Consider the following 24704-nt stretch of genomic DNA (forward strand, 5'->3'; position numbering starts at 1 on the left):
GACAGAAATAAAAATAACAATTAAAAATGGATCTCAAGCCACCATTAATTGATCCTCATTAAGTTTTCCTTCAAAAATTATGCAATCATGTTAAATCCAGGTTGTCCAAACTGTTTTGTCACGTGCGCCAAAATTGTTAAGTCAAACATTCTTGCGGGTCCAGAAAAAAAAAAAAGGAAAATTGAGCAAATAAAGATATCGAATTTTTATTGCTGCACATTGTTGATCCAAAACATGAAAGGATTTTGCACTTTAGATTTTCAAATAGAAAGACATCTAGTTTTCAAATTCTTCTGGATTTAACTGAATAAATGTATTTCTATTTGTAAAAACAGGATTTGGATCATTTTCTTTCTAAACGCTTGCTATATTCATTGTTAAAAACATTTTTATAAAACTGATTTAGGTGCAGCAAAGTTGGCTTGTCAGCTGGATAAACATGGCTCTACACATTATTACAGCTTTGTTATAAAAAAAAAAACATGAATACTTTGTTTGGTGCTTAGCATTTCATATTGTAAGAAAATTGTGTCTGCAATAAATTGACCCTGATTTTAAAACAAAAAGTTTCCATCTGCATCAGCTGTCTGTGCTGGGCAGGCCAAAGTTGTATTATTCTTGAACTGTGGTTGGGGAGTCACAGAAAATCAGTCCAAAGACCACAAATGGGCTGCACTTTTAACTCCCATGTGTTAAATAAATTTGAATTCCTGAGAAAGAGATGGGTGGTTAATAAAGGTTTCTAAAAATATTTTTGGCAGTGTGCATCTGCTGATTGAAATTTCCAGCTTAGCCCTGTAAATTGTATCTAGCAGCAATACTTCACTGCCAGCTGCAACGGAATTTACTCAAAGTAAGGACACATTTTACACAGTTTAGAGGAAAACCCCTCTATCAACATATTTATTTGGAAACGTTTTTCCAGACAAGTTAAATTAATTTAGGAGACTCTCTCTCTCTTTCTTTCTTTATTTTTCTCTCCATCTCTCTCTTTCTCCCTCCTACAGTTCCTCATGTGAACCCCACCTTCTTCCGTTAAGCCAGCCGTACTCTGATTGGCTGAAATTTGTGACAGTCATGCCCTCCAGGTCTATACTTGAGCTCAGGTAAAGGCTACCTGAGACTTCACAATTATCAAGAGGACTGTGGATTACACCGTCTGTCTTCAGCCGCAGTTAAAGCCAGTAATCATAAAGGCCCTGGCGCAGACAAAACCCCAGTCTGTTAATACGAATAGGTTCCGGTTTTTATGGCAGCGGGAGTAGAATTGGCCATGAATCCGCCGCATATGACAGAGGAAAGGGCGGTTTTCACGCAGCTGAAGCCCGTGAGGATGTCGGGAGCGGACGGAGCTGAGGACACGTCCGTGTTTGAGGACGTCAAACCGCCGGTGAGAATCTCTGCCGACCCGCTGGACTCCAGTCTCGGCCTTTCTGTGTTTTTAATACCTTCTACTTATATTCTCAGGTCTTATAAACAGTCTGATGCTGTAAAGTGGTTCAACCTTCGATTCTTGTTTAATTATATTTTGTTTAACGGGCTGCACAAAACGCGGCTTACCTGTAAAGGCAGGTTAAAGTCCTAAACTGACACCTGACAGGGTAGAAACGCACTAATAAGCCTCAGCTATACGCAACACGATTTATATGATAATTCCACTGTTATGGAGATAGGTAGAGTTCTTTTAAACTTCATTTGCAAAAATGTAGATTAAAAATAGCCATGCAAAACACCACATTTAAAACAACTCTCTGGATTCATAGAGGCCCTTTTATGATAAACAGGGTTTTTAGAAATGTGATGATGTTAAAGTTGTTTCAACTTAAATATTTTGCAAACTATATACAAAGATCGGTCAGAGAGAAGCTGTTTGCACACCTTCAGGCCTGGTTTCCTCAAGTTCTCGTCACCACAAGAATCCCTTCATCCAGGAGGATGTTTGAGCTCATCCTGAGAGCAGCTTCAATTGAGCTACTATTTTTATCACATCCTATATAGTAATCTCATGCTTGCAGTGTGACATGTGTTCCTGAACATTTCAGGAAGTAACTCATTGGCTTATTGCTCACAGCCCATCACCGTGAGATTCAGAAGCCCCTTTTGGCCTGCGTCGTGTCGTAAACAAGGACAGCCGGTGACAGCACAAACATGCAGCTGCATTAAAGTTACATGGCTTTACAAAGGCCCTGCGTGATCGCAACACCGCACAAACTGAAACCGAACCCCTTTCGTTGTGCTGCAGAGTTTGGTCACCTGCCATTGGCTTTTGGTAAACAGGTGGGGAATCCGAACACCTAAGGCTAAAAAAAAACAAAACACTTCCCATGTGGGCAGCAGTACACAACTGGTGGTTGGCAATTACATTTTCAAAATGTAACATCCAGAGTGCATCTAGTACCCGCGAGGGTGTGCAAATCCTCAATTTCACGTGATTTCTTTTACCTTCATGCAGCACGTTCAGGTCTTAAGTATCATCGACAGAATGACCTAGATGGGCTTTTTTTGTAAACAGGGAACACGAGAAGCTGAACGCTGTAGCTGTTTATAAAAAGCAAGAGAGCATTTCCTGTCTTTTTTTTTTCTTTCTGTCACCGATAACGCAACTACGCAAACATTTCATCCGTCTTTAGGTATGTGGTTGTCTTCTTTAGGAAAGCTATCTTTTTGCAGATTACTGCGGGACTCTATGGGAGCCATAAACATGAACCACTTTACAGCCCTGACCTGTTTTTGTGCTCATAGGATTCCATGAATCATAATGTTGTACTGCTGAATACCTGAACCTTAGTGGCCCAATGCAGTATTTTTCCTGTCAATAATTGACTCAATTATCATAAGACATCATTTTGACTTGAAGGGCTCAAGGGGTTGTTGGCGCTACATAGTAGGTTGCAGCAAATGGTGTCTTTTGATACTTTTGAGGTCACTGTGGAGCGTTGTTTGGGCTGAAATAGCTTGGATACGTGTTTGTCTTTTCTTGTTTCATTGCTAGAACCTTCGACGGGCTTTATGCAAAAACATTACGTCAAGTACTCAGAAGTCTGGCTAGGTGAAATTGTAACCCCTCAGGCAAATTTTTGCAGGCGGCTGCTTTGAGGAGGTTTACCTTATATGCTCTTTGTTCACAAGAGGTTCATCCGGTTTGTTTCTCAAATTGGTCGCTTTCTGTAAGAGTTAAGGGAAAAAAAGCTCTTCCTTTCTTTTGTTTTGCTCATTTGACTCAAACGGTATAACAGTTAAGTTAATGGAGAGGGGGAAGGGGAAATAAAACGTCAAATCCCTCCCTTTTCTTGTTTTTCAACTTTCTTTTTCCCACTCTCAGACAGGTCTTTGTGTAATTGTGTCGATGTTTTTTAAACAGCGCTTAAGTCGGCTGTGTCGTGACAGCCGTATGTTGCTCAACCTGTCTGTGCAGCGCCCGCATCTCCGCCATCCTCCCTGAGGCCAGAGAGAGCACGAGGCAGGCCGACCTCATGAGACAGTCACAGTCATGATGAGACCCTCATGAGTCCAATTCCTGTCACAAACAGCACTTTGATCAGCTGCCAGGGTATCGTCTTCACAACTCCAATGAAATATTTAATCATAGTTGGGGTTTTTTGGGGGGGGGGGGTTTGCACAAATATTTATGTTTTGTTTAAATTCTTTATATATTCTATTTTAGTGTGCAGAGAGGCCTCAAATGATGAAATTTCCTAAAAGGAAAGTGGCCATAATCCACAGTTAATTGAATTTTTTTGCTCAGTGTAGCATTATGCCATGCTGAGAATCAAGGGAAATCATTAGCATGGTCCAAAGGAAACCCAACTCCTTCCTTTGTGTGGCCTCCCTCAATTACTGAAGCAAATATTTAGTAATGTCTAATTAGTGTCCAACATTAGTCACCAGCTTGTCATCAACCTCAACATCAGAATACCCTCAGATTCACATGCAAACACCAGCAGAACCAACTGGGAGCATTGGAAAATACAAAATGAAAGAACTTCAGGTTTTGTTCTGGTTCACTGCAACATGTCAAAGCTTGACACAGTTTTGCACCCAACGTATATAATTCTTGCTAATCATTGCCATCTCGAGTAACCTGTAAAGAAATATGAAGACAAACAGAATTCCAGTTATGATTGGAATATGTCAGATTCTGTCATTTGCTTTAGCTTTGGAGAAGCAAAGAGGGAAATAAAAAGTTCCAACAGTTTTTTTAATACCACTTTGGGCAATTTTGGATTTAGACATAATGGGAGTTGAAGGATTTTGTTGGATGTAAACCCATAAGTTGGCAGGTGTATTCATCAATATCACTATAAACGTATATTTTTACAGCTTTACCACTCTCTTAATTGACTAAACCTGGAAAAAGAGGGAAAAGTCCAATATTTATGGCTCATTCTCCTTTCAATGACTTAAAAACATATTTTTTATTTTTATTTTTCAAGGTTATAAGTGTAACAGTAACTTTGTCTTGTCTTGTAATTTTGTAGTGTGGCTTGAAATAAAAGAATAACTTGTAATGCACACGACTCTTTGTACTAGTGTAAATATAAATCTCTTTCTCAATGAAGCATATAGCTTCTTTTAAAACATTTGTCATTAGAAGAATGCAGAACGTAAAAGAAAAACAAACCACAATGCTCTATTATTTACGTCCTTCTTAACCTTGAGGCATTGTAAGTTATTTTCCCTGGGAGCCTTTTTTTAAAGTTTAGAGGAGTATTGTGCTACTCTGGTTCTGTTTAGGTCTGCTTGGATCGGTAAGAAATCCACTGTCTGAAACTTGAGAATATCAGAGCATATCATTGAGTTCAAGTCAAATTTGTTTTGGAAGCATGTTTGAAATGTAAAGTAAACCAGATAAAATGATCAAATGAAACAGTTTTGCATAAAATGAGAATAACCCAAGGATGAATGAATAAAAATGATTTTCTAAAACACACATCCAACCTTTTTTAAGGACCCTTGATCTGTTGCCCCTCAATACAGGGACGTGTTAGAAACCTCTCAGTCTTTTGTCTTTTATGTGTCTAAGTACATTAGTACTTAACAGATACTAATGTGTTAAGTATCTGTTAAGTAGAAACTTCCTGTTTCTACTTAAAAGAAAGTTATATAAACAACAATTGTAATATTAGTTTTTATAAACAGCTAAAAACAATGTCAGGTGTCAAACCCATCAGTATTATATAGTAATTGTAAAACCTAGTATCCTTTTTTTCCAACTGTTTATGTTCTTTGTACAAATTAACATTAGTGACACAAAACTGTTCTTTGTCGCTGTGGATGGTTCTTCTTTAATCTCTCTGCAGGTGTAGAAGCTGATTTCTAGGTTGTTCTCTTGTCTTCTTCTTATCCTTCTACCTCTCCTCTATTCTTAACTGCTTCTTTCCCTCTTAACCTTTTGCCCCACTGTTCTCCATTCTCTTTTCTCTTTTTCCCTTTCTTTTCCATCTCTGTGTCCATTGTATTTGAAATGAACCCAAAGCAATTTCTAATACATTTTTATGTCAAGTGGGGCATTATAGCAAAAGATTTTCTTACTAATGAAAGTAAATCTGTTGGGCTTGTCTAAGGCACTCAGACAGCAATTTTGATTGCTGCACTCCTGAATAGGATGTAAAAATGAAAAACACCACAAAACTGAAAAAAGTAGCACTTAAAATATTGCTAACATAGAGAAGGACAGAATATAAAAAATGTACACAGCTAAAATCAAATCTCTTCCTTTTCTGTTACTTCTGTACATCTACACACCAGCATTAGCTTTACAGCTAAGCTAGTTGATAAGAAAAAGTAAAATGTTTTTGGTTTTATTTATCAATACATTTTTGGATTATTTGAATTTATAAGTTGAAATCAAATCATTAGTTGACTCTGCTTTGGATCAAGCAATTGCTAGCATAGCACAGCTAGCTTCAACATGTGGTTTGAAAGTAGCAAATTAAAAAGAGGCATAAGCCATGGGTTTCAAAATGTTGTCAGTTTTGTTCTTTGCATATTTAAAGATAATCTCACCATGTACCGTACATGGTTACATTGTTTTCTTTACTTAGAAGTCAGAAACTGGATCTGAGAATGACGTCGTAGCCAGTTTAGCTAGTTGTTTGTCGGAAAAATTGAATGGTTGCTAAGTAAATACTACTTCTGACTTTGAACTCAGAAATTAACACAAATAGAATGGCTTTAATGTTACCGAAAAACAATATCATCCTAAAATAGATAAGGAACTACTGTCTTACTATCACTGAAGTAGAACCTAAGTTTCCAAATTATCTGCACTCCACACTGGAAAACCTTTCCTAACACTTTTTCTATTTAACGTGCCACAAATCCACCATGAACAAATACTTTCATTATATTAGTGTAAGACATTGATATGAAAAAGCCAGTAGGAATAAATAAAAATTTTTTTTAGATGTTTCTGCACAACAATATATAATGGCTGCCTTTATTTGAAAGAAGGCAATTATATGCTTTTGTGTGTATATATATATATATATATATATATATATATATATATATATATATATATATATATATATATATAATTTTTTTTTTGTTTGTTTTGTTTTGAAAGACTGCAAAGATTGCGTTCATGATGAGATTTACACGTTGCAAAAAAAAGTCCCAATTAAAAGTCGCGTCCAAATTACGCCAACCTGGTGGATTTGATGTTTACAGACTTCTAAATGGATAATCATTATCCATTTTCTTCAAAGCATGGTGCTTTAACTTCCCGTATTAGGAGCTCTTTACGGTCAGATCAATCCATTTTTCTTACCAGGATTATGGGAAATAAGTGAAGGGAATAAAACCTCTTCCTAGATTCTTGTGTCATTATGTCACCTGTGAGTTTCCTGTAAGACTGACTGCAGACGACAGGATAAGTTACAGAGTAACTTCATAGAGCACAGATCAAGAGCATGTTGCCAGTCACGCCCACTGATTCCTGAAGATCAATACTTCAGATAACATCCAAGTGTGTTTTAAAATTTTTTTATTACCCTGGATTTTTACCGGATATTTCTTTTGGTTCTGTCCTCCAAGGCCCATCCGTCTGTGTGTTATCAAACTGAACAGCCTGGTTTTCCACGCAACTTACTGCCAACAGACGTTCTCCCTGCAGCCGAGGTTTGACATGGTTGTGGTTTGACTAATGATTTGACTTTCAGGACAACACATGCAGGTGATTTGAATACAAGTGAGAGCCTCTGCCGTGTGCGTGTTGCAGCTCGTTGGTATCCTCGCAGCAGAGGTTGAGGTGGAAGCGTGTCTGAGGAAACATTTGTATTTTTTTTTTTTCAGTCATCTAGGTAGATTTTATTTTTTTTCCTTTCCATTTTTACGTGGATGTAAGGTCTTTTCTGTAGATTTTGGTATCGTCATGATCATCTCAATCAAACAGCAGACCTGTTTTAAAAATGTGAAATATTTTATTTCCAAGAAACATAAACGTGAGTTATCTCTAATCCCTTGGCACAGTATGTTCCTTCCACATGTTTCACTCGTGTGATTCATGGTGTGTTCGGTAATCTGTGTCCATCCTGCCCAGCCACGTCTCCCTCTGTCTTCAAACAGTCATATTCTGTTTTCTATTGGCTCGTCAAGAACAACAGTTGCTCCAAGGGCTGCAAACAAAAGTCTTGAAAGTCTGAACTTGTTATTGTATACAGATCCCTTCAGTTTCCTCAAACAGTAATGACCACTGCAGGCCTAAAGGAAGGGGAGCTTAATTATTTTTGTTTTCATTTAGAACAAAAACAGAAGAGGCACAATAAAGTATAGTTGAAATATTCAAAAAGGAGAAAATGTATGCAAAAAAGAGGAAGGCTTTCTAGGTACTTGAATATAATTCCCCAAATAACACAATTAAAAGCATTAAAGAGAAATAAATTAATAAATAGAAAACACACACAAAAAAAACAAATTATAAAAGGAAAAAGGATTAAATGTTACATTAATTATGACAAGAAAACAAATTGGGATGAAACCAAAATATAAATGGTGCAACCAAAAAAAAAAAATAACCATTTGAGGCAGAAATAATGAAAGATGAAGGTAATTCTATAATAATAAAAGGAAGAAAATAATTATGGTCCAAAAATGAGTGTAAATAATGCAAAAAAATAAAAATAATAATAATACAATGTTGCAATAAGCAGCACTATATATGCTACACTCAGCATATAAACCTTATGATAATAAAATGTGCCAGATGGTGTTTGCAGGGTCAGATGGAGGGTTTGAGTGATCATCAAACGTTTCATGATTCAAACGGTTTATTGTTGCTCTGGTGTGTCAAAGTGGTGGTAGAGTGATGTGCTAACACGGTGCTATCCTGTTAGCACGTGGCTGCATCCTGTTTAGAGAGGGAACAGGAGATGGAAGGATCGTCACCGGAACGGGTTGGACACACAGAGCTTTATGGTGATTAGGAAAAGAACATAAATTCTCTTTAGGCTCTGTTAACTGTCAGGTTTAATTTTTTTTATTTTTTTTTTTTATGTAGTAAAATCATTTTTACTTTCTTTGAAAGCTAAACAGATTTCTCCTAATTTTCTTTCCCATCAGAAACCATAAAACCACATCACAGTTTCAAAAGGTTTGATTTTTAGCTCCAATGACCTCAACACAGTTTCTCCTCTGAACAGACCTGCTGGCCCCAGTGCAAATATCTAATTTTTTTTCTTTTTCTGTTTTTATGACAATCCAAAGGCAAATAACCTTTTGCATTCCTGAAGGCCATAAAGCAGAAGTGGTGTGCAGCCAGTCATTCTGCAGTTTGCTTTACCCGGGGGGTTGCTTTTGGTAAATGGACAGAAAGTTGATTTTGGAATTTTCAAACAATATCAGTTGCATCCACCGACAGTAAGAAATCCACAACGAAATAAATAAGTTTAAAAAGTCTTCTCTGCGGTTGGTTTTTCAGCAGAAAGCTTTAGTGGAGACAGATGCAACAGAGCAAATCTAAAACTTCTGGAATAATCTTTCTGTTGCACTTGGAGCTAAATTCTGCAAAACTTCTTTAAGGATGGAGGTAAAGGTGGGTGGAAGTGGGAAACTCCCACTCCGTCCCATAAAGCAGCTGATAAGAGACTGTTGTTATCAGGCTGAAAGATTCATAGCGCGGCAGTTATACATTTCTCTAATTATTAACTGACTCACCGCCCAAAAATATTCTCCATGTTTAACGCATGAAACAATAGAGACGCATTCTGAACTGAAGTCCATCGACTAGTCCTGCTTCAGGCGTCCCTTTAGCTTAATGAATCAAAGACTTAAACCAAACAGCATGAAGAAATCTGGAGAAGTTTGTTAGCTTTGGGAAAAGTTATAGCAATCACCAACTAACCAAGACCAAGGTCACCTTAGGGTTACCGCTGCCAGCATCCACTGTAACAGAACCTGGTTCTGTGCAGTTCTGAGAAGGACACAAGCTCTCTCTCTTTTTGGAAAGAAACAAAGCGACTGCTTTTGTTTTCCACTCAGAAAATACAGAAGTCTTTTCTTCTCAGCGGCTTTCTCAGATTGCACTGATCACACAGCGGAGGGAGTTCACCTGTGACTAATGATGGACATCTGACCTGGCATGGCAGGGAAAAGGCTGCAGGATTCATGCATAGATTCATGTAAAAACAAGAAAACACACAAACAGCAGCGTGTAGAGAAGGGTTCAGGATGGGTGGATTTCTTTATTTGGGAAAACCAAGAACTTTCCATGATTTAGCAGCTTCTAGGGTAAATCTGACATTGTTGTGGAGGGATGCATTAGTTTGCTTCCAGAGTTTAATTTCTGCATTTAAGTTAGGTTAAGTTCTGGACTTTGACTGGGCCATTTGCAATACATTGAGTGCTTTCTTTTTCAGCCATTTTTATGGCTGTTGTAGCGTTGAGACTAATTGTTCTGTTGGTGAACTAGCTTGGGCATAGATTCAGCTGTCACAAAAGGTTTTTTCACATTTGACTTGATGAATAGTTTGAAACCAAGACCTGCAGGTCCTCTGGCTGCAGAACAAGCCCACATCATGACGTCTCCACCACTGTGCTTGACTATTGTTCTTCATTTCATCTGTCCTGTTTGACCCTTTTGCTGCATTCAGATGCAACTTTGCAGACCATTGCCAAAAATCATGCTACCATTTTGTTTTAGAGAGAACCACTGGCGATACTTTTCAAACAAGCCAGACTTTGTCTGTTGTCTTCTGTCACAAACTTTAATAGTTAGTGTGTGACATGAGGACTGAAGAGTCTAATGTTGTTCTCTGAATTGATCACCAACTGATTTTGGGGGGATGACAGTGTATTAGGGCTATTTTTGTTAGAAATTTACCCCTCTATTGTTTTTCTGCCTGAAAACAAATTTTGGACTTTTAAAGTTCAGAAATTTCCATGTTTTTAGTTAAAAAGAAAAAAAACTCTAGCAAATGTTTGACTTTTCAAGCTCAGAAATGTCCAGCAGACAGCTGAGCGCATACATGTGCAGTGCAGACATTTACCTTGACCTCCATCAGCATCATTGAAAGATGAGTTCATTAAGTCCATTTTCCCACTGATCAACGTTCTGCTTTGCAGAACTCAAATATGTGAAGTAATTGCATGTCCAAGAGCAACAGTTAGTTTGCGGTTTAAAGCTCTAATCTTCATATTTCTGATCAGCAGGTTTCTGTCATCACTTTCAGTTTATGCTGATGTCCCTGCCAGATTAGTTGTCCTCCTTTGTGCATCACACATATCACACATTTCTCTTGCTTATTTTAGCTCTCTGATGCTGTCTGTTGTGTGTCTCACTGGCGTGTTTTTGCACGCTGATCCCAGTCGTCCTCCTCCCCTCGTGTCCGTCGTCTTTTGTAAGGATGGGATTTGTCTGGCAGGTTTATTTTTACCCCTCAGTGTTTAGGTTTTGCACTGTCTTTCTCATGCGTTCAGCCTTTGTTTTGGTTTGTCTGAGAGCTTTTTTTTTTTTTTTTTTTTTTTAACACTGATTGTCTCCTTCATGCATCAACCCCCAGGCCACGCCCAGGGAGGGATCTCGCCCGTCTGAGTGTGCAGGTGTATTGTGTGTGTGAACAGTCTGGTCCTCTTAGAATCTGTGCATGTTTTTAAACTTTATGCGCGTGTGTGCATGTGAGTGTGTGTGGGGGTGTGTGTGGTCCTGTGCTGCACAGACTCTTTACTCAACAGCTCGTGCACTGCCTGCTTCATGGACTCTGAATGACACACACCAGTTAATTAGGGATGAAGATCAGATAATGGCTCCCAGTCAAACACAGGAAAATACCTGTCGTTTATTTTACTGAGCGCTGAGCATGTCCAGTCCTGCTGTGCAGAAAAATGCCTCTGTGTTTGCAGCAGATCCTCCAGCTTTAAGGCTGAAAGAAGAGTTACCAGAAATGGACAAAAGCAACATTTTGCAAAAGTCGTATAAAAAGCACAAACGTTTTTCATTTAGCGCTGTAGGAATTTTGCCTTCTCTGAAAACATTTACTGCACTTAGCTGGATGAATATTTTTAGATAAATACTAAAGCTCTAATTTGCTTGCCTGTTTTGAAAACGTCTGGTTGAATAATGTTTGACATCTGTGTTAAAGTTTTAATTGTTGACTGTTCGGAATTCAAGTAGTTATACGTTCATGTCCAGGCACTTCAGTAATTTTCCTTAGTGTTTATAAGTCGTTTCATAAAGTGTATGATAATCTTTTTGGCACTTGTTGTGGACTGATTGCATCTTTGTTGTCTTATCTTTAAAGAAACTGAAACTTAAATCATGTCACCACCTGCCTTCCTGTGATTTTTATTATTTTTTTTATTCTTATAATTTTTTTATTTATTTCCATTTTCCAAGGAAGCACCATGAACATGCACAGGAAAATACTTGCAGATGCTCAAAGTGTTACAGAACAGAAAACTTCCTGTTAAAAAGCAATGATTTAAAAAGCTCAAAGTTGCTCCCTAAAGTTTAACTTCTGCTATTTTCATTTCAGATTCAGCTAGAACTGGATAAGTACCTTCCGCAGGTCAACAGCCCCCTGCTGACCTCCTCCACAGACATCGAAAAGAAGTACAGACGAGAGAGCGCGTCCGTGGTCGACGAGTACTTCTCAGAAGACAAAACTCCCACCCCTTACAGCCTCAACATCAACCTCATCCTCCCCAGCACCACCCACCTCCGCACAGGCCTCTACAGGCCCAGTAACCCCAAAACGCTGACGCCGCAGCAGATCAAGACAGAACCGGGCCTGGAGGTTCCCTGCTCCCTCCCTGCCACCACCCAGGCGCTGCCAGACTTCACCTCGGTCTTCAGCGTGCCGCCGGTGGTCAACAACGTTTTCATCAAGCCGGATATGAGCTCCACCGGTGGGGTGACGGTGTCCACTGCAGCTCAGCAGCAGCAGCAGCAGCCGCATTTAGACACAGAGCTGCAGATCGGGCCGCCGCCGCCTCAGCCGCAGGTCTACCACCTGCCCATCGCCAGCTCAGACCTCAGCCTGCCACACAGCGGCGCGGCGGCGCAGGGCTCCGCCGGCGGCAGAACCATGCTGAACCTCAGCACCGCCGCTTTGCCAACAAACAACGGCGGCTACATGATGCACGCTGAGCACCAGCTGCAGCAGCAGCAGCATCACGGTTACTACCAGGTGTCAACCCAGCCCACGGCGCCACACAGCCTGCCGCCCTCACCACCGAACTCACAGCCAGGCAGTCCGGACGGCCAGCCAGAGCTGCTCAGCCTGGGGACGCCGCCTCCGTACCAGCACCGCCTGGGGGGCCTGAAGGTGACGGGACTCTCTGCCCACGCACTTCTAATGACGCACGGCCAGGGCGTTCTGACGGGGCCCAAATACAACCGACGGAACAATCCAGAACTGGAGAAGAGGCGAATCCACTTCTGTGACTATCAAGGTGTGTGTGGGTGTGTGTGTGTGAGTGTGTGAGAGAGAGAGAGAGAGCTAAACATAGACACAGCTGCATGATTGTGAAGTAGAATATCATCCATGATTTTTTATATCATTATTATTCTGGGCTCAATTGGAAAAAAAACCCAACAGATTTTGTCAATAAAACCATTACCCAGGTCAGTGTTCGATTGAAACCACCTGCTGTATTTAACCAAGTTTTAATGCAACAATTAGAAGCAGATTAGGATGCATCAAGGTGTAAATTAGAGTATAAGTCAATGAGTGTAGATGTGATTCTATTCACCATGGAAAGCTTTGTGTTGCATCTAACATTTTACTAATAGATTTTAACTTCAAAGTTTGAGTTATTTTCTAATTCATTTCATTTCTGTTTGCATTCTGGTCATAAAGCTGCTTGCAGGGCAGTTCTCCAGTCAGCATCCTGCATGCAACCAGATTTAACAGCTTGATAAACAAATTGTTGGCAACAGCAAGTTTCAGGTCAACCACTCCAACAAGTTTATCCAATTTGCAGCCAGTCGCTGCTGGGTAAACAAACTGAAATCCAAAAGCAAAAGCGTACAAACACGCAAGACCGTTCAGGAAGGATTTTCCCATCGCCAGCATCCTATTAATAACGCAACAGAAAAAGGAAGCATGCAGGCCAGCAGATTAGGGCTGATTTTAACTCGATAAGAAAGGTTTCTCAGCAGATTTTAAGAATTTAGTCTTGGTTTGCAACACTGCTTATTAGGGATCAAATGGAACAAGAAGTTTAAAGTATACAGCAGCTTGTTTGACCTCCTGAACAGGTTTTATCTTTTTGTTTTTCGCCTCGTAAGAAACTGAGAAAAATTAAGTTTTGCTGCAAGATTGTAGTTTTTCTGGATGTGGATCTTACACTGTTTGACCTTAGTGGATGTTATAGTTCTTCAGGAATACTTGTTGCTATGTGGCGTTTGTTGAGGACGTCTCTGCTTCCTGCCTTGCTCATCAGCTTCTCCATCGTTTCTTCACAGGTTGTACCAAAGTTTACACAAAGAGTTCCCATCTGAAGGCGCACCAGAGGACACACACAGGTGAGAAAACTAACCAACTGTCAGACTCGGACTCTGACATGGCAGGAAATAGGTGTATTTGTTTGCCATCACTTCCTCATTTCCTGTCTGGTCACCGTCCGTTTATAGAGGAACCTTTCATTTGTTAATTTATTAACCCAGAGTTCTCACACAATCTGCAAAATGTTCTTTCCAGCCTTGCTTCCTTTCCTTCTCCTTTTGTTTCATTTTATCCTTTCTTCTCATCTTCTTTCCTGCCTTCCTTCTTTCCTTCCCTCTGTTTGTCCCTTCTCACTTGCCTTCTTTTTATCCTTCCTTCCTCTTGTCTCCCCGTTGTTTCTTCTTCATCACTCTGTCTGCTCGCTATTCTCCTTGCTGCTTTCTGTGTTTCTTATTCAAACTTTTTTCTCTTTTTTCCATCAGTCTGTTTCAGTTTTTCACGGTTAAAATATCTATGACGATGATAATAATAATAATAATAATAATAATAATAATAATAATAATAATAATAATAATAATAATAATAATAATATTTTGTATTTGCTCTTAAATACCAAAAACTGACAGAAAACCCAAAAAAAGAAAGAATGTATTTTGGTGATGAGAAATTTATAGGAATACTGAAAGTCACTTTAAAAATGGATGATTTGAGCACCTTCTCCAAAAAGCAGTATTTGATTGTATCTTACTGATCTCATCAGTGCAAATCCATGACTACACTGATGGCTGCTGTGCATCACCATCTTCTTCCCTCATCAAAAGGTTTAGAGTAAAATAAAAAGTTTGGTTTGCATCCCTGTCTTTGTGCACCCTCTGACCACTTTTACAATGAATTCAACTAAATAAAAGTCAAGCTAGCAACTGTTTGATTTTTGACAAGCTGTACATGAGCTAACGCATGTTTAGGTTTTCCTGACGTCCATCATGGTGACGGGGTTGTTTTCTAAAGGCGTGTCACGTGCTGAGGGTCACTAGCGAAAGGGAAGTTTTAGGAGATGATAGGAAAACCTGCTGTGGTTTACAATTTGGAGATGGCAGCACTGACATTAAGACCACTTTAAAAAATCCAAGGACCTCTGGCTGCTTGGAAATGAAACCATGAGGCCTGGTTCAGGAGTGATTTATGGGCTCAGCGGCTGCAGATCACTGGATTTTCTGGTTTTATCAGTCACAAGATGTCTCTCAAAGCTGCAAAACAACTTGAAGATATGCTCCATGATAACGTTTTAAGACTCAACAGTCTTGTTTTTGCATTATGCGTCAACTTTAAGCATGCAATGTCAGCTTTTTGCAGACCTGCTTGTTCTTCTGTCCCAACTTTTTCCATGTCTACTTGCAAAATTGCAAACATCCACTCAGTCATACTGGAGCTGTTGTCCTTCTGATGGAGCCACTATAAGCTTATTTATTCAAATGTTGCATGTTTGTCACTTAGGCAGTTTCGATACGCCCTCAAACAATAATAGAGGTGAAGAACAAGAGGGTAATTAAAATGAAAATGACATTCAGGCGATTTTAGTGTTTGTTTTTTTGTTTTCTTTTTGTTTTTTGTCTTCAGCACATGTGTTCATGCTCATACTTGTCTGCTAAATTTCCCAAGAGAGAGAGAACAAAGAAGGGAGGGAGGAGATCAAAATGAAGAAAAGAGAGAAAAAAAAAGAGGGAAGACGTGCAATTAAATGAAGACCAAACCAGTTCCTCCTGCTTTTCAGTTCCTTTTCAGCGTAAGCAGATGTAGGAAGGTAAAAGGGGCTTCGCCTGCAGAATGGGGGCAGGCTGGTTTCGACGTTTCCCTTTGGTAAGGCGAAACCTGCCGAATCCCAGCGGCCTCGGCTCAACCTGTGTTTTAGAGATTTACTCATGCGATTAAAAAGCTGCGCGGCTCCTTCAGCGCAGAGCTTTGAACCCGCAGCGAATGCGACGAGCAAACAGAAACAGACCGTAAGCGGATGAGATGAGACTTTATGGATGTCAGCGGGAAAGTTTGGCTGTTAAAGCAGCAGGACATGGCAGCACAGTGTAAACAGACTATATGTAATATAGTAACATGTAATGAGAATAGTAAACAAATAACAGACAAATATATGAAAAGATTGACCTCTGTGTAGATCAGGCATCTGTAGCCTTTACAACCTAAATGAGACGTTTAGAGCTGCAAATGTTTGAATCTTTTGAAATAAAAAAAGAAATTGGGATGTTGAAATTTATTTTCTATGATTACAGAAATTATATCTTTAATTTTGTTAAAATAAATAAGAAAATTTACTGAAAATGCCCTCTTTCTAGCAGCACTATTCCCATTTTTCTGACTTTCATCAAAATCTATAAAGTGACCTTAATCCACACTTAACCAGATGTTTTGGATTATATGATCTGTTTACACCTCTGACCTGTGAATTATTCACACATAAAAAGGCTTCTAAACTAAAACTATCTATTACTCAAATGAATAAATTAAAGCATAAATCATGTGTTTATGAATAATGTTGCTTTGTTTGTTTGTTGCTACCACTGATGGTAATAAAGGCCACAATCCAGTACAATGACATGTTGAATTAATATTTATATACAGTAGACCCTCCATCTTTACGTCCCTGAATTTCATTACGTTTACTTCTCATGTATTTCCGCTCTGATTCATCCCATTGTTGTTGTTTCAACATTTTATCTCCGGATGTTTTAACAAGATTTTTCTAGTTTTTCATACCCGTTTATGTTTCCTGGTCAATTATCAATCGACTTCCTGATGAAGTTCTAGTTTAAACGAGTTACCCGGAGCATAAAACTTGTGTGACGTTTATGACGATGCTTTGCGATTTATTTATTTTTTTCTTGCTAACTAATTGCGGAGATCAGCAACTTTCACATCTGACCCATTTTCTAATCAGATTAGAAAATAATCTGCTTCTTTTTATTGCAGCTCTTTTAGGTCTGTTTCAAATTCCTGGAAGAAAAAGTTGATTCTTCCTTCCAGAGTTGATTTTGTGAAGTTGTGTGCTTGTGTATGTGTGTTTATATAAAAACAATATTGAAATTTTCTTACTCAAGTGCAATCCATTGTTTCAATGCTTGCTTGAGATTTCACCAACAAACCAGGCTGCATCACCTGCAGGTTGCCAGCCTGTGGAGGACAGGAGCAGATTATCTTTGTTCGATATTTGTCTCGTTTTAGTCTTCAAGTAGATAAAGGACGTCACCTGATGTAAGAGTACAGAGTGAAACTTCTTGATCGAGGCTTTTGTTAGAAGCTGAAAATCATTTTTGTACTTTGCTTGGAAACTTCAGGTTATTATCTTGGACTGATTGAGATTAAAAACAGCGTTCAGCAGTGAAAGTTGCCCCATATTCAGTTCCTGTATTAATGATAGTGAGGTGACCTGCATTAAAAATCCAGAAATCTGTCCGGTTTTTTTACATTCCCTTACCTTTAGAATTGAATATCATGCCACGTTATATCTTGTTACAAAGCTAGCAGCTGCTAACCAATCACAGGGAAGAAGCAGAATTCATGCTGGTGAATCCATGCAATTGTGATCTTATCATTACGCCTCAAAGAACATTTCAGATTTTTTTCTCCACTAGAAATAACAAGCAAAGAAGTCAGTGGAGGTGATTCAGAGATCTGATTGGGACTCCTGCTGGACGTCTCCCTCAGGAGATTTTTTTTTTTTTTTTTTACCCAGCATGCAACTGCTATGAAATATTTGTGTCTCTCGCCACTTCTTAAGTCATAAAATAGTCCAGGTTTAATAGCACTTTGTTTTTAGAGCTTTTGTTTTGACAGAATCATAGTTAATAATTACACTAGCAGCCATTTCACTCATGAGTCAGAGTTAGAATGTTAATAATGTCCGCCGTTAAGCATTGGATTCAGCAGTAAAAGTCTGTTTCTGTGGAAGTGAATCACCAGAGAAATTTACCGGAGAACTCGGCCCCTCCCAGGAGCTCCGAGAAGGGAGGGGGGTTTAAGGGCAGCCTTGGCCATGGCCGCCTCAACTCTTCACTTTGACTTTAAGTTGTGTGTCAATACCTGAAGAATGCAATCAGCCCGATTTGGTAACCCTCCAGCCCTCTTCACAAACACTAACCAAGCTGATAAAACTTGAGTTTATGGGCGTCCTGAAGAGCCTGAAAGTGTTTGCTCTTTGACTCCATTAAAAAAAAAAAACAGACAGAGACGTTGTAAAAAGAATTGATTGTACTTCATTCGTATTACACCAGACAGTGTGTACAAGTCTTTTACGGCAAAAAACTGAAAGCCTGTAATCTTAAATTCAGCAACTGACGAACTGTAAAGCCGACGAAGTGCAAGGAATGGTGAAAAGTTCCCAATAGAAACACTGAAAATATTTATTTCTAAATCTAAATGTAACTTTAGGCTTCAAATGTTGAAATACTTATAAAAACTCAAAAGTTGTAGAATTTTTCAAAAGCTCTAAGTTCTTAGTAAAGTCGTTTCTGTATGAGAGAAAAGTCTGACATTTGTGTGGAAACGTTTAAAATTTTTAATTCCTAGTTCTGTTGCCATGGTAATCCATAAGGTCTAAGCTGGCCAGTTTAAAAACTCATTTCAAATTTTTTGCTTCGCCTGCCGACAATTTTCATCCAATCAGAGATTTTGTGCAAGACACTGAGGATCACAAGCAGGTTTTTTTATTTTGCTAAAGTTAAAAATGTGGCAAATAGTTTAAAAACTGATGAATCTCCTCTTTCTTAAAATTCTGCTCACTTTTTTTTATATCGTTGTCAGTTCATGTGTTAATCTCCTGACTGAGGTTGTAGCTCTGATATAGTTGGTGGTGCTGCTTTAACACTGTCTCAAAGAGAACACATTTCTCTTTGGTTTGCTGTATAAGTTGTACACAAAGTCTGAGAAAGAAGACTTTATTTAGAAAGGTTTGGGTGAAAACTGGTTCACAACTACAGGGAGTGATGAAAGCCCACAGACTTCTGTACTAAAATTGGTAATTTGCAGAAAAAAAATACCTAAAACATAAACTGCAATTTTGAGTTCATAGAGCATAGCAAAAAAATATTTAAGAATAAATTTAAACAAAGAAAATTCACACAATTATTGTTTTTGATAAAACCTTAAAGGTTCTTTTTTTACTATTTAGTAATAAATAATAAAAGTACAAGAAATGTATTTAAATTTTTTTTAAAAAGAAGAGAAGAGCATTGTTTCTGATCCAAGTGCTTTCAACTATTTTAAGGGTATCTGTCATGTAAAGTCCCCGTCAGGCTGAATAAAAGCCTCTCTTTGTTTGGATTGATTGATGCACTCTCGCTGCTCGCAGTGTGTTTTGTTGTGATTGCGTGGGTGAGACTGTGCGTTCATCCATCATGGCTTATGATGTGGTCAGAGTTCGTGAACCCATTAACACACGTAAGCAGTACTGTAGTTTGACCGTTTTTCTAATCGGCCACCTGATCAAACAGCTGCTGGCTTCCATTTACCAACGTCTGCAAAGGCCTTTTAAGAGCTGATTCCCTTTGTCTTTATCGCCAATTTTCTTCTTTTTTTTTTTTTTTTTTTTTTATTTAGCTTGATGCAGTTTCCAGCTTTGAAATATCGTATAAATTGTGTTGCTAATCTGCAGGATTTTTCTTGGGGTTGAAGACAAATGCAGGCAGGTGTAGATGGATGACTTTTCACCTGCCCTTTTGGCAGCTTGTCGAAGAACATATAGCAGTCAAGTATGTTTGTTCTGCTCTCCTATGTGTCGTATTTCACCGGCTCTCAGGGATAATAGTCTTAGAGAGCCGACTGTGCTTCTTTTGACCTCGGCGGTGCAGCGAAAGAGCAAAACCAAACACACCTGTGGCATTGAGGGGCCTGAGCTTTTCATATTTGTATTTAAACTCCTCTTACATACACCAGGCATTACGATGTTCCCATATAAGGAGACCCTTGTGCCGTTCGAGAGTTTCGGTGAGAGATTTTAGGGGATTTTGGGAACAGACCAACATTATTGGTAAAACGTGATTACACCAAAATTCTTTAAAACCTTCTTTTGTTTTCCTCGCCGCCCACTGTTTGCTCTTTGGACTCATAATGGCTGTCACTTCGTTACTGATGGAGGCTATCTAATCAGAGCTAACAGAGTCCATGCTAATAACGAGAACATAAACGACCCACCAGACAAAACAGAGTCAACTCTTCACCTTTTTTGATAGAATAGGAAAAGTTTTTGTTTTTGGGGTTTGGTCATTTTAACTCTGTTCCCTCTGATTTATTTCCCAGACATTATTTTGCACCTCAGCGATCAACTGCTGCATGTTGTCCTCTCTGTCATGTACATAGCAGCTTTTTTTCTTCGTCTTCTCTTTGTTGATGATTAGCTCAGGTGTTTGGCTTTGGCACGTCGCGGCACAGCGGAGAAATGTCAGCCTTTGGGTGGGGTGGGATAACTGTCGAGTTAGATTTACTCGGCTTGTTTTTCCGCTCTGCTTTGAACCCATTTTTCACAGGTTCTTTGTCGTCAAACCTCCTTGCCCTTAATGGCCCTTTTATTGTAAAACCAGTGGAACGTGTCTTGTTTCATAGAATCAACATTACAGGTACAAAAAGATGTTGCAACAATATTGTTTCAAATGATCTCTGTGCTGCACGCTACACGTGATTTTTGGATTTTTTTTTCTTAAACAATAAGAAATTGTTTTTGGAATATTATTTATTATTGGCTGGATATTTGACCATCTCTTGTGAAATTGCATAGTTTGTCAATATTAAACAGGCTGAGGTTAATGTCAGCCTGCCTTATTTTCTTGGATGTTGTCGTCGTCATTTCTGGAAAGCCCGGTTCAGTCCAAACTTCATTGAGTTTTTTTGGCCAAATTGACAAGAAGTATTATGACAGAGTTGAGCTAAAACCACCAAGATGAAAATGTCACAGGTTTGTTGAACAAATTATTCAATCTCACCTCACATAGACGGATAGGTGGAATTTAGACTCTACTTCAGGAAGCTGATCTCCAACACAAATCAAAACGGTTAGTTTTTTTTTATGGATAAAACATTTTAAAATTGTAGATTGGTTTCCAAAAAACCCCAAACTCAAATGACAAATCTTTCAAACACGAACTACTTCGATATCTAAGTTTAAATGTTTTTTTTTGGGACAAACAATAAACTATACTCACAGTTTTACCAGCATTAAACACTGTGTTTTACTCTGGTAAATGCATTAAAACTATGGATTTAATGTAAATAAATCTTGGTTTTCTAAATATTATTTCACTTATTCAAATACTTACATGAACAAGTGCTTTCTGTAATGATAAAATATGTAAGTGTAAATAAAGGAGTGACTACAACTTTACCCTTTAAGAGCAAAAGTAAACTGCACTTACTCAAAAACACACATTCATTTTCAAGAAAACTAAACTTCAACTTAAAGGCAACATTTATTTGGCTCATGTTTGTGTTATTTTTTTAGAAATACTTCAGCAGCATCTTAATGTGATCTTCTGATATTTGATTATTTTTTTTACTTGCCATCCACAGCCCTGCTGTGGACAACAATTCTGTTAACCAAATGAAGCCTGGTGATGTTGGTGTGACTCATTTAGTGCAGTGTGCCACAGCAAAGGGAAACTGATGCAGTAAAACCATTAAATAAGACTCAAAACCACTCGCATGTTTCTTTTTTCTCACTCTCTGTGTGGGGTTTTTGCAACATGCAGGCCTGTGGGAAAGGTCCGCTATGGATATGAGCTTTGGTTTATTTGCAGGTCTATCACTGGTCTGTACGAGGTATAATCATGATGTCGAAGCATCCTGCAGTGTGCTAATGACAACATGTTGTCCTGTTTTCACCTCCAGGTGAGAAACCGTACCGCTGCACGTGGGAGAACTGCGACTGGCGCTTTGCCCGATCGGACGAGCTCACCCGGCACTACCGGAAGCACACCGGCGCCAAACCCTTCAAGTGCGTGGCCTGCAGCCGCTGCTTCTCCCGCTCGGACCACCTGGCTCTGCACATGAAACGCCACCAGAACTAGAGCCTGGCTGCCTGTGGAACCAAACCAAAACAGTCAAATAAAGAGAGCAGTATCCACATATCGCAGCCACTTGTCTGGACTCTGGTACCTCTTGACTCAAACACTCCAAAGAAAACCTAGGGGTGCACTAAAGGACCTGATTTGAACATGCAGGTTAATCACTTTGTAGGTAGATCTTTACTGCAGATCGCTTCCAGGTTTCAAGAAAGGACTCCAAAACTCCTGATTATCTTGGAAAACGTATTTTTCTTTCCTCTACAAAATGACTATTTTCATCTTCCAGCTCTCTGAGGTATGAACTTTGGACGAGACATGTCCTGCCTGTGTACATACATGCGCAGATGTGGGTGCGTGTATGTGTGTGTCTGTGTTTTTGAGAATACAGCGAATGTATTGAGCATTATACTTGATGCCTTTTCTTTTTCACTGAACGCGATCCTGAGTACTATTCTGTGTTTTGTGACTTCCTTGTGATAAAACTAAAAACCTCCAGCTGAGGGCCTGAATGGGGAAAAGAGGCAAAAAAAACCCAAACAAACCAGAACCAGCAGATGAGATGACGCAGCCCTCCATGGAGGGGTTAATCATGAGCTCGTTAGGCCTGTTCCAGCTCAGGTAGTACCTGTCGAACCCTTTGTTTGTATCTGTCTTCCCTGTTGCTATGGCGACCAGAATATCACTCGATTTTTTTTTTTTTTTTTTCCCAATGTTTTTTGCTCTGCAGTCTATTTTTGTGTGTTTTGCTTCAATTCTCGCCATATTTGTTTAACGCTTTAGCTGTGGAAAGGCAGACGCTGGTAATCAGGTTTGTCTTCCTGATTGTTTTAATGCATCACATAGCAGGAAAATGACTCTCAGGCAGGTTAGCATTCACTGCGTTGTGTAAGTGACTGACTGATGAGGGCTGTGCAGCGTCAGGGCCACACCTTTTACATTGTGGATTTGACTTTAGAGTTCCTGTGCTGTCTGGAGAAATACGGGAAAACCCGATTCCTCTAAGAAAAGAATTTATACTATTCATTTCAAATTCAGGTGAAAAGTGCTTTATTTATCCCAAATGAAAATTTGATGTTGCAACTCGTCTTCAAGTATCTCCAAAGTTTTGGATTGTGAAGGATCTCCAGTAGCAGCCAGTCTTACAACGAATCTGAAGATGTCTCTGACTGAAGACTGGTGCTGTATGATGGACTCATGACTGTCATTACAACTCAATATCTGGGCAGCAGAGACAGTTTTCCACTGTAAGACGTCCTGGATGATATTTTGGCAAGTTCTGCTAATCCACTTCATTTGCTTTTGCCTCACCTCTTTAAACCTCCATCTGGTTGTTTGCTTGGAATTCGACCAGAGAGACGTTGGACTTCATCCTTACCCGTTACACTGCAAAACCACCAAATCTTACCAAGTGTTTCTGGTGTTTTTAATGCAAATATCTTAGAATGCCTGAAATAAAGCAAAACTCACTGACAAGTAACTTTTCAGCAAGACATAGGAGCTTGTTTTAAATCCTTAGTTGATATTGATGAGAAAGAACTCATTCCATTGGTAGATTATTACACTTATAAAATCTTTCCCCTGGTTTAAGTGAAATAATTTTACTTGAGAACCAGTACTTTTGATGAATGTTAAGGAATTAATGACTCAAAACAAGATTTATATCTTGCTGAAAGTTACTTGTAAGTTCTGTTTTATGTCAAGTGTAGTAAAATAGTTGAGGTAAAAATACCTTCTAATAGTTTGTGTATGTATGATTGGTGGACGAGTTCATTGTATCTCCCTCCTTCTCTCTCTAATTTACTTTCTGTACCTAAAAGACAAACACTTTTGCTGTTTGGCTTCTGATCTTGACCCAAATTAAATTAGTGGCTCAAAACCTGAGTAGTTCTGGAAATGTTTGCGACTGCCCTGACTGATCTCAGTGAAAGATTTCACTCCATGGAGGCTGGCTCTATGATTTGTTGATTTAAGTGAAAACCTTCCTGTTATTTCAACAGTATGATTGTTCTACTTTTTTTTTTCTTATTTTGTCACCAAGGAAGAAAGTTCTCCTGTCTCTCTCTAAGAGGGAGTGCTGATCAACCCACTGTGTACATAACTGCAGTCTTAACCGAAGTCTCTGTAAATATTTGTTTTATTTACTATTATAATATTAATATTTTTTTTGTTTCCTTTTTTAAACTAATGGGATTTTAGATTGGTTGCTTGTGAGAGTTTGTTTAATTTTGTTTTGATACCTAATGTGTGTAAGAGAATTATCAAATTGTTGATGTACAAATTATAAAGAACAATGGTTTGTTTGTGTGTCTTTCTGTTTGTGCAGCAGTGATGTTGCAACAGAATAATAAAAGATTTTTGGAAAATATTTAAAATTCTTCGTGTTGCTTATTTTGAACTGTGTTCAAAATTTGATTGGTGAAGTAAAGTGGAAAAAAAAAAAAACACTAATTAAAATGTCCTGCGTGCCTCAGGCACACACTGAGTGCAGTTTAGCGAGACTAGCTAACCGGACAGTCCTGTCTCTAGAGATGAGATGGAGATTTCTGACATGGCTGATTTTGAACCATTTCTGTATTGACTTGGCGATGTGTTTTGAATCATTAGAAACCTAAAAATTCCATTGATGACCCCTTTCTTTTTTTTTTTCTTTTTTTTATTATCATTTTATTTTACTTTCCACATCGTGTCAACCACATTGTCTTCACAGGAAGATGTAAGTTTGATTCTGAGTTAATTACTCCTTTGTGTCAACTCCTCT

General features: G+C 38.8%; 1 protein-coding gene across 1 annotated transcript; it reads left to right on the forward strand.

The window, feature by feature from the left end:
• The first annotated feature begins 1082 nt into the window (after positions 1-1082).
• klf5l (Kruppel-like factor 5 like) lies at positions 1083-24311 on the forward strand. Its single transcript, XM_044140686.1, has 4 exons — positions 1083-1390; positions 11973-12891; positions 13907-13966; positions 21771-24311. Exons 1-4 carry the CDS (start codon positions 1250-1252, stop codon positions 21947-21949), a joined length of 1299 nt encoding a protein of 432 aa, XP_043996621.1. The 5' UTR covers positions 1083-1249; the 3' UTR covers positions 21950-24311.
• The last annotated feature ends 393 nt before the right edge of the window (positions 24312-24704 follow it).

This window comes from Gambusia affinis, linkage group LG15 (assembly GCF_019740435.1).
Source record: "Gambusia affinis linkage group LG15, SWU_Gaff_1.0, whole genome shotgun sequence".
Lineage (NCBI taxonomy): Eukaryota > Metazoa > Chordata > Actinopteri > Cyprinodontiformes > Poeciliidae > Gambusia > Gambusia affinis.

Excerpts from the sequence above, each read along its gene's own strand:
- klf5l (XM_044140686.1), top strand. The coding sequence starts at position 1,250 with ATGGCAGCGGGAGTAGAATTGGCCATGAATCCGCCGCATATGACAGAG. Across the intron at positions 1,391-11,972 it reads TTGAGGACGTCAAACCGCCG|ATTCAGCTAGAACTGGATAA; the intron begins GTGAGAATCTCT and ends TTTTCATTTCAG. Across the intron at positions 12,892-13,906 it reads CCACTTCTGTGACTATCAAG|GTTGTACCAAAGTTTACACA; the intron begins GTGTGTGTGGGT and ends GTTTCTTCACAG.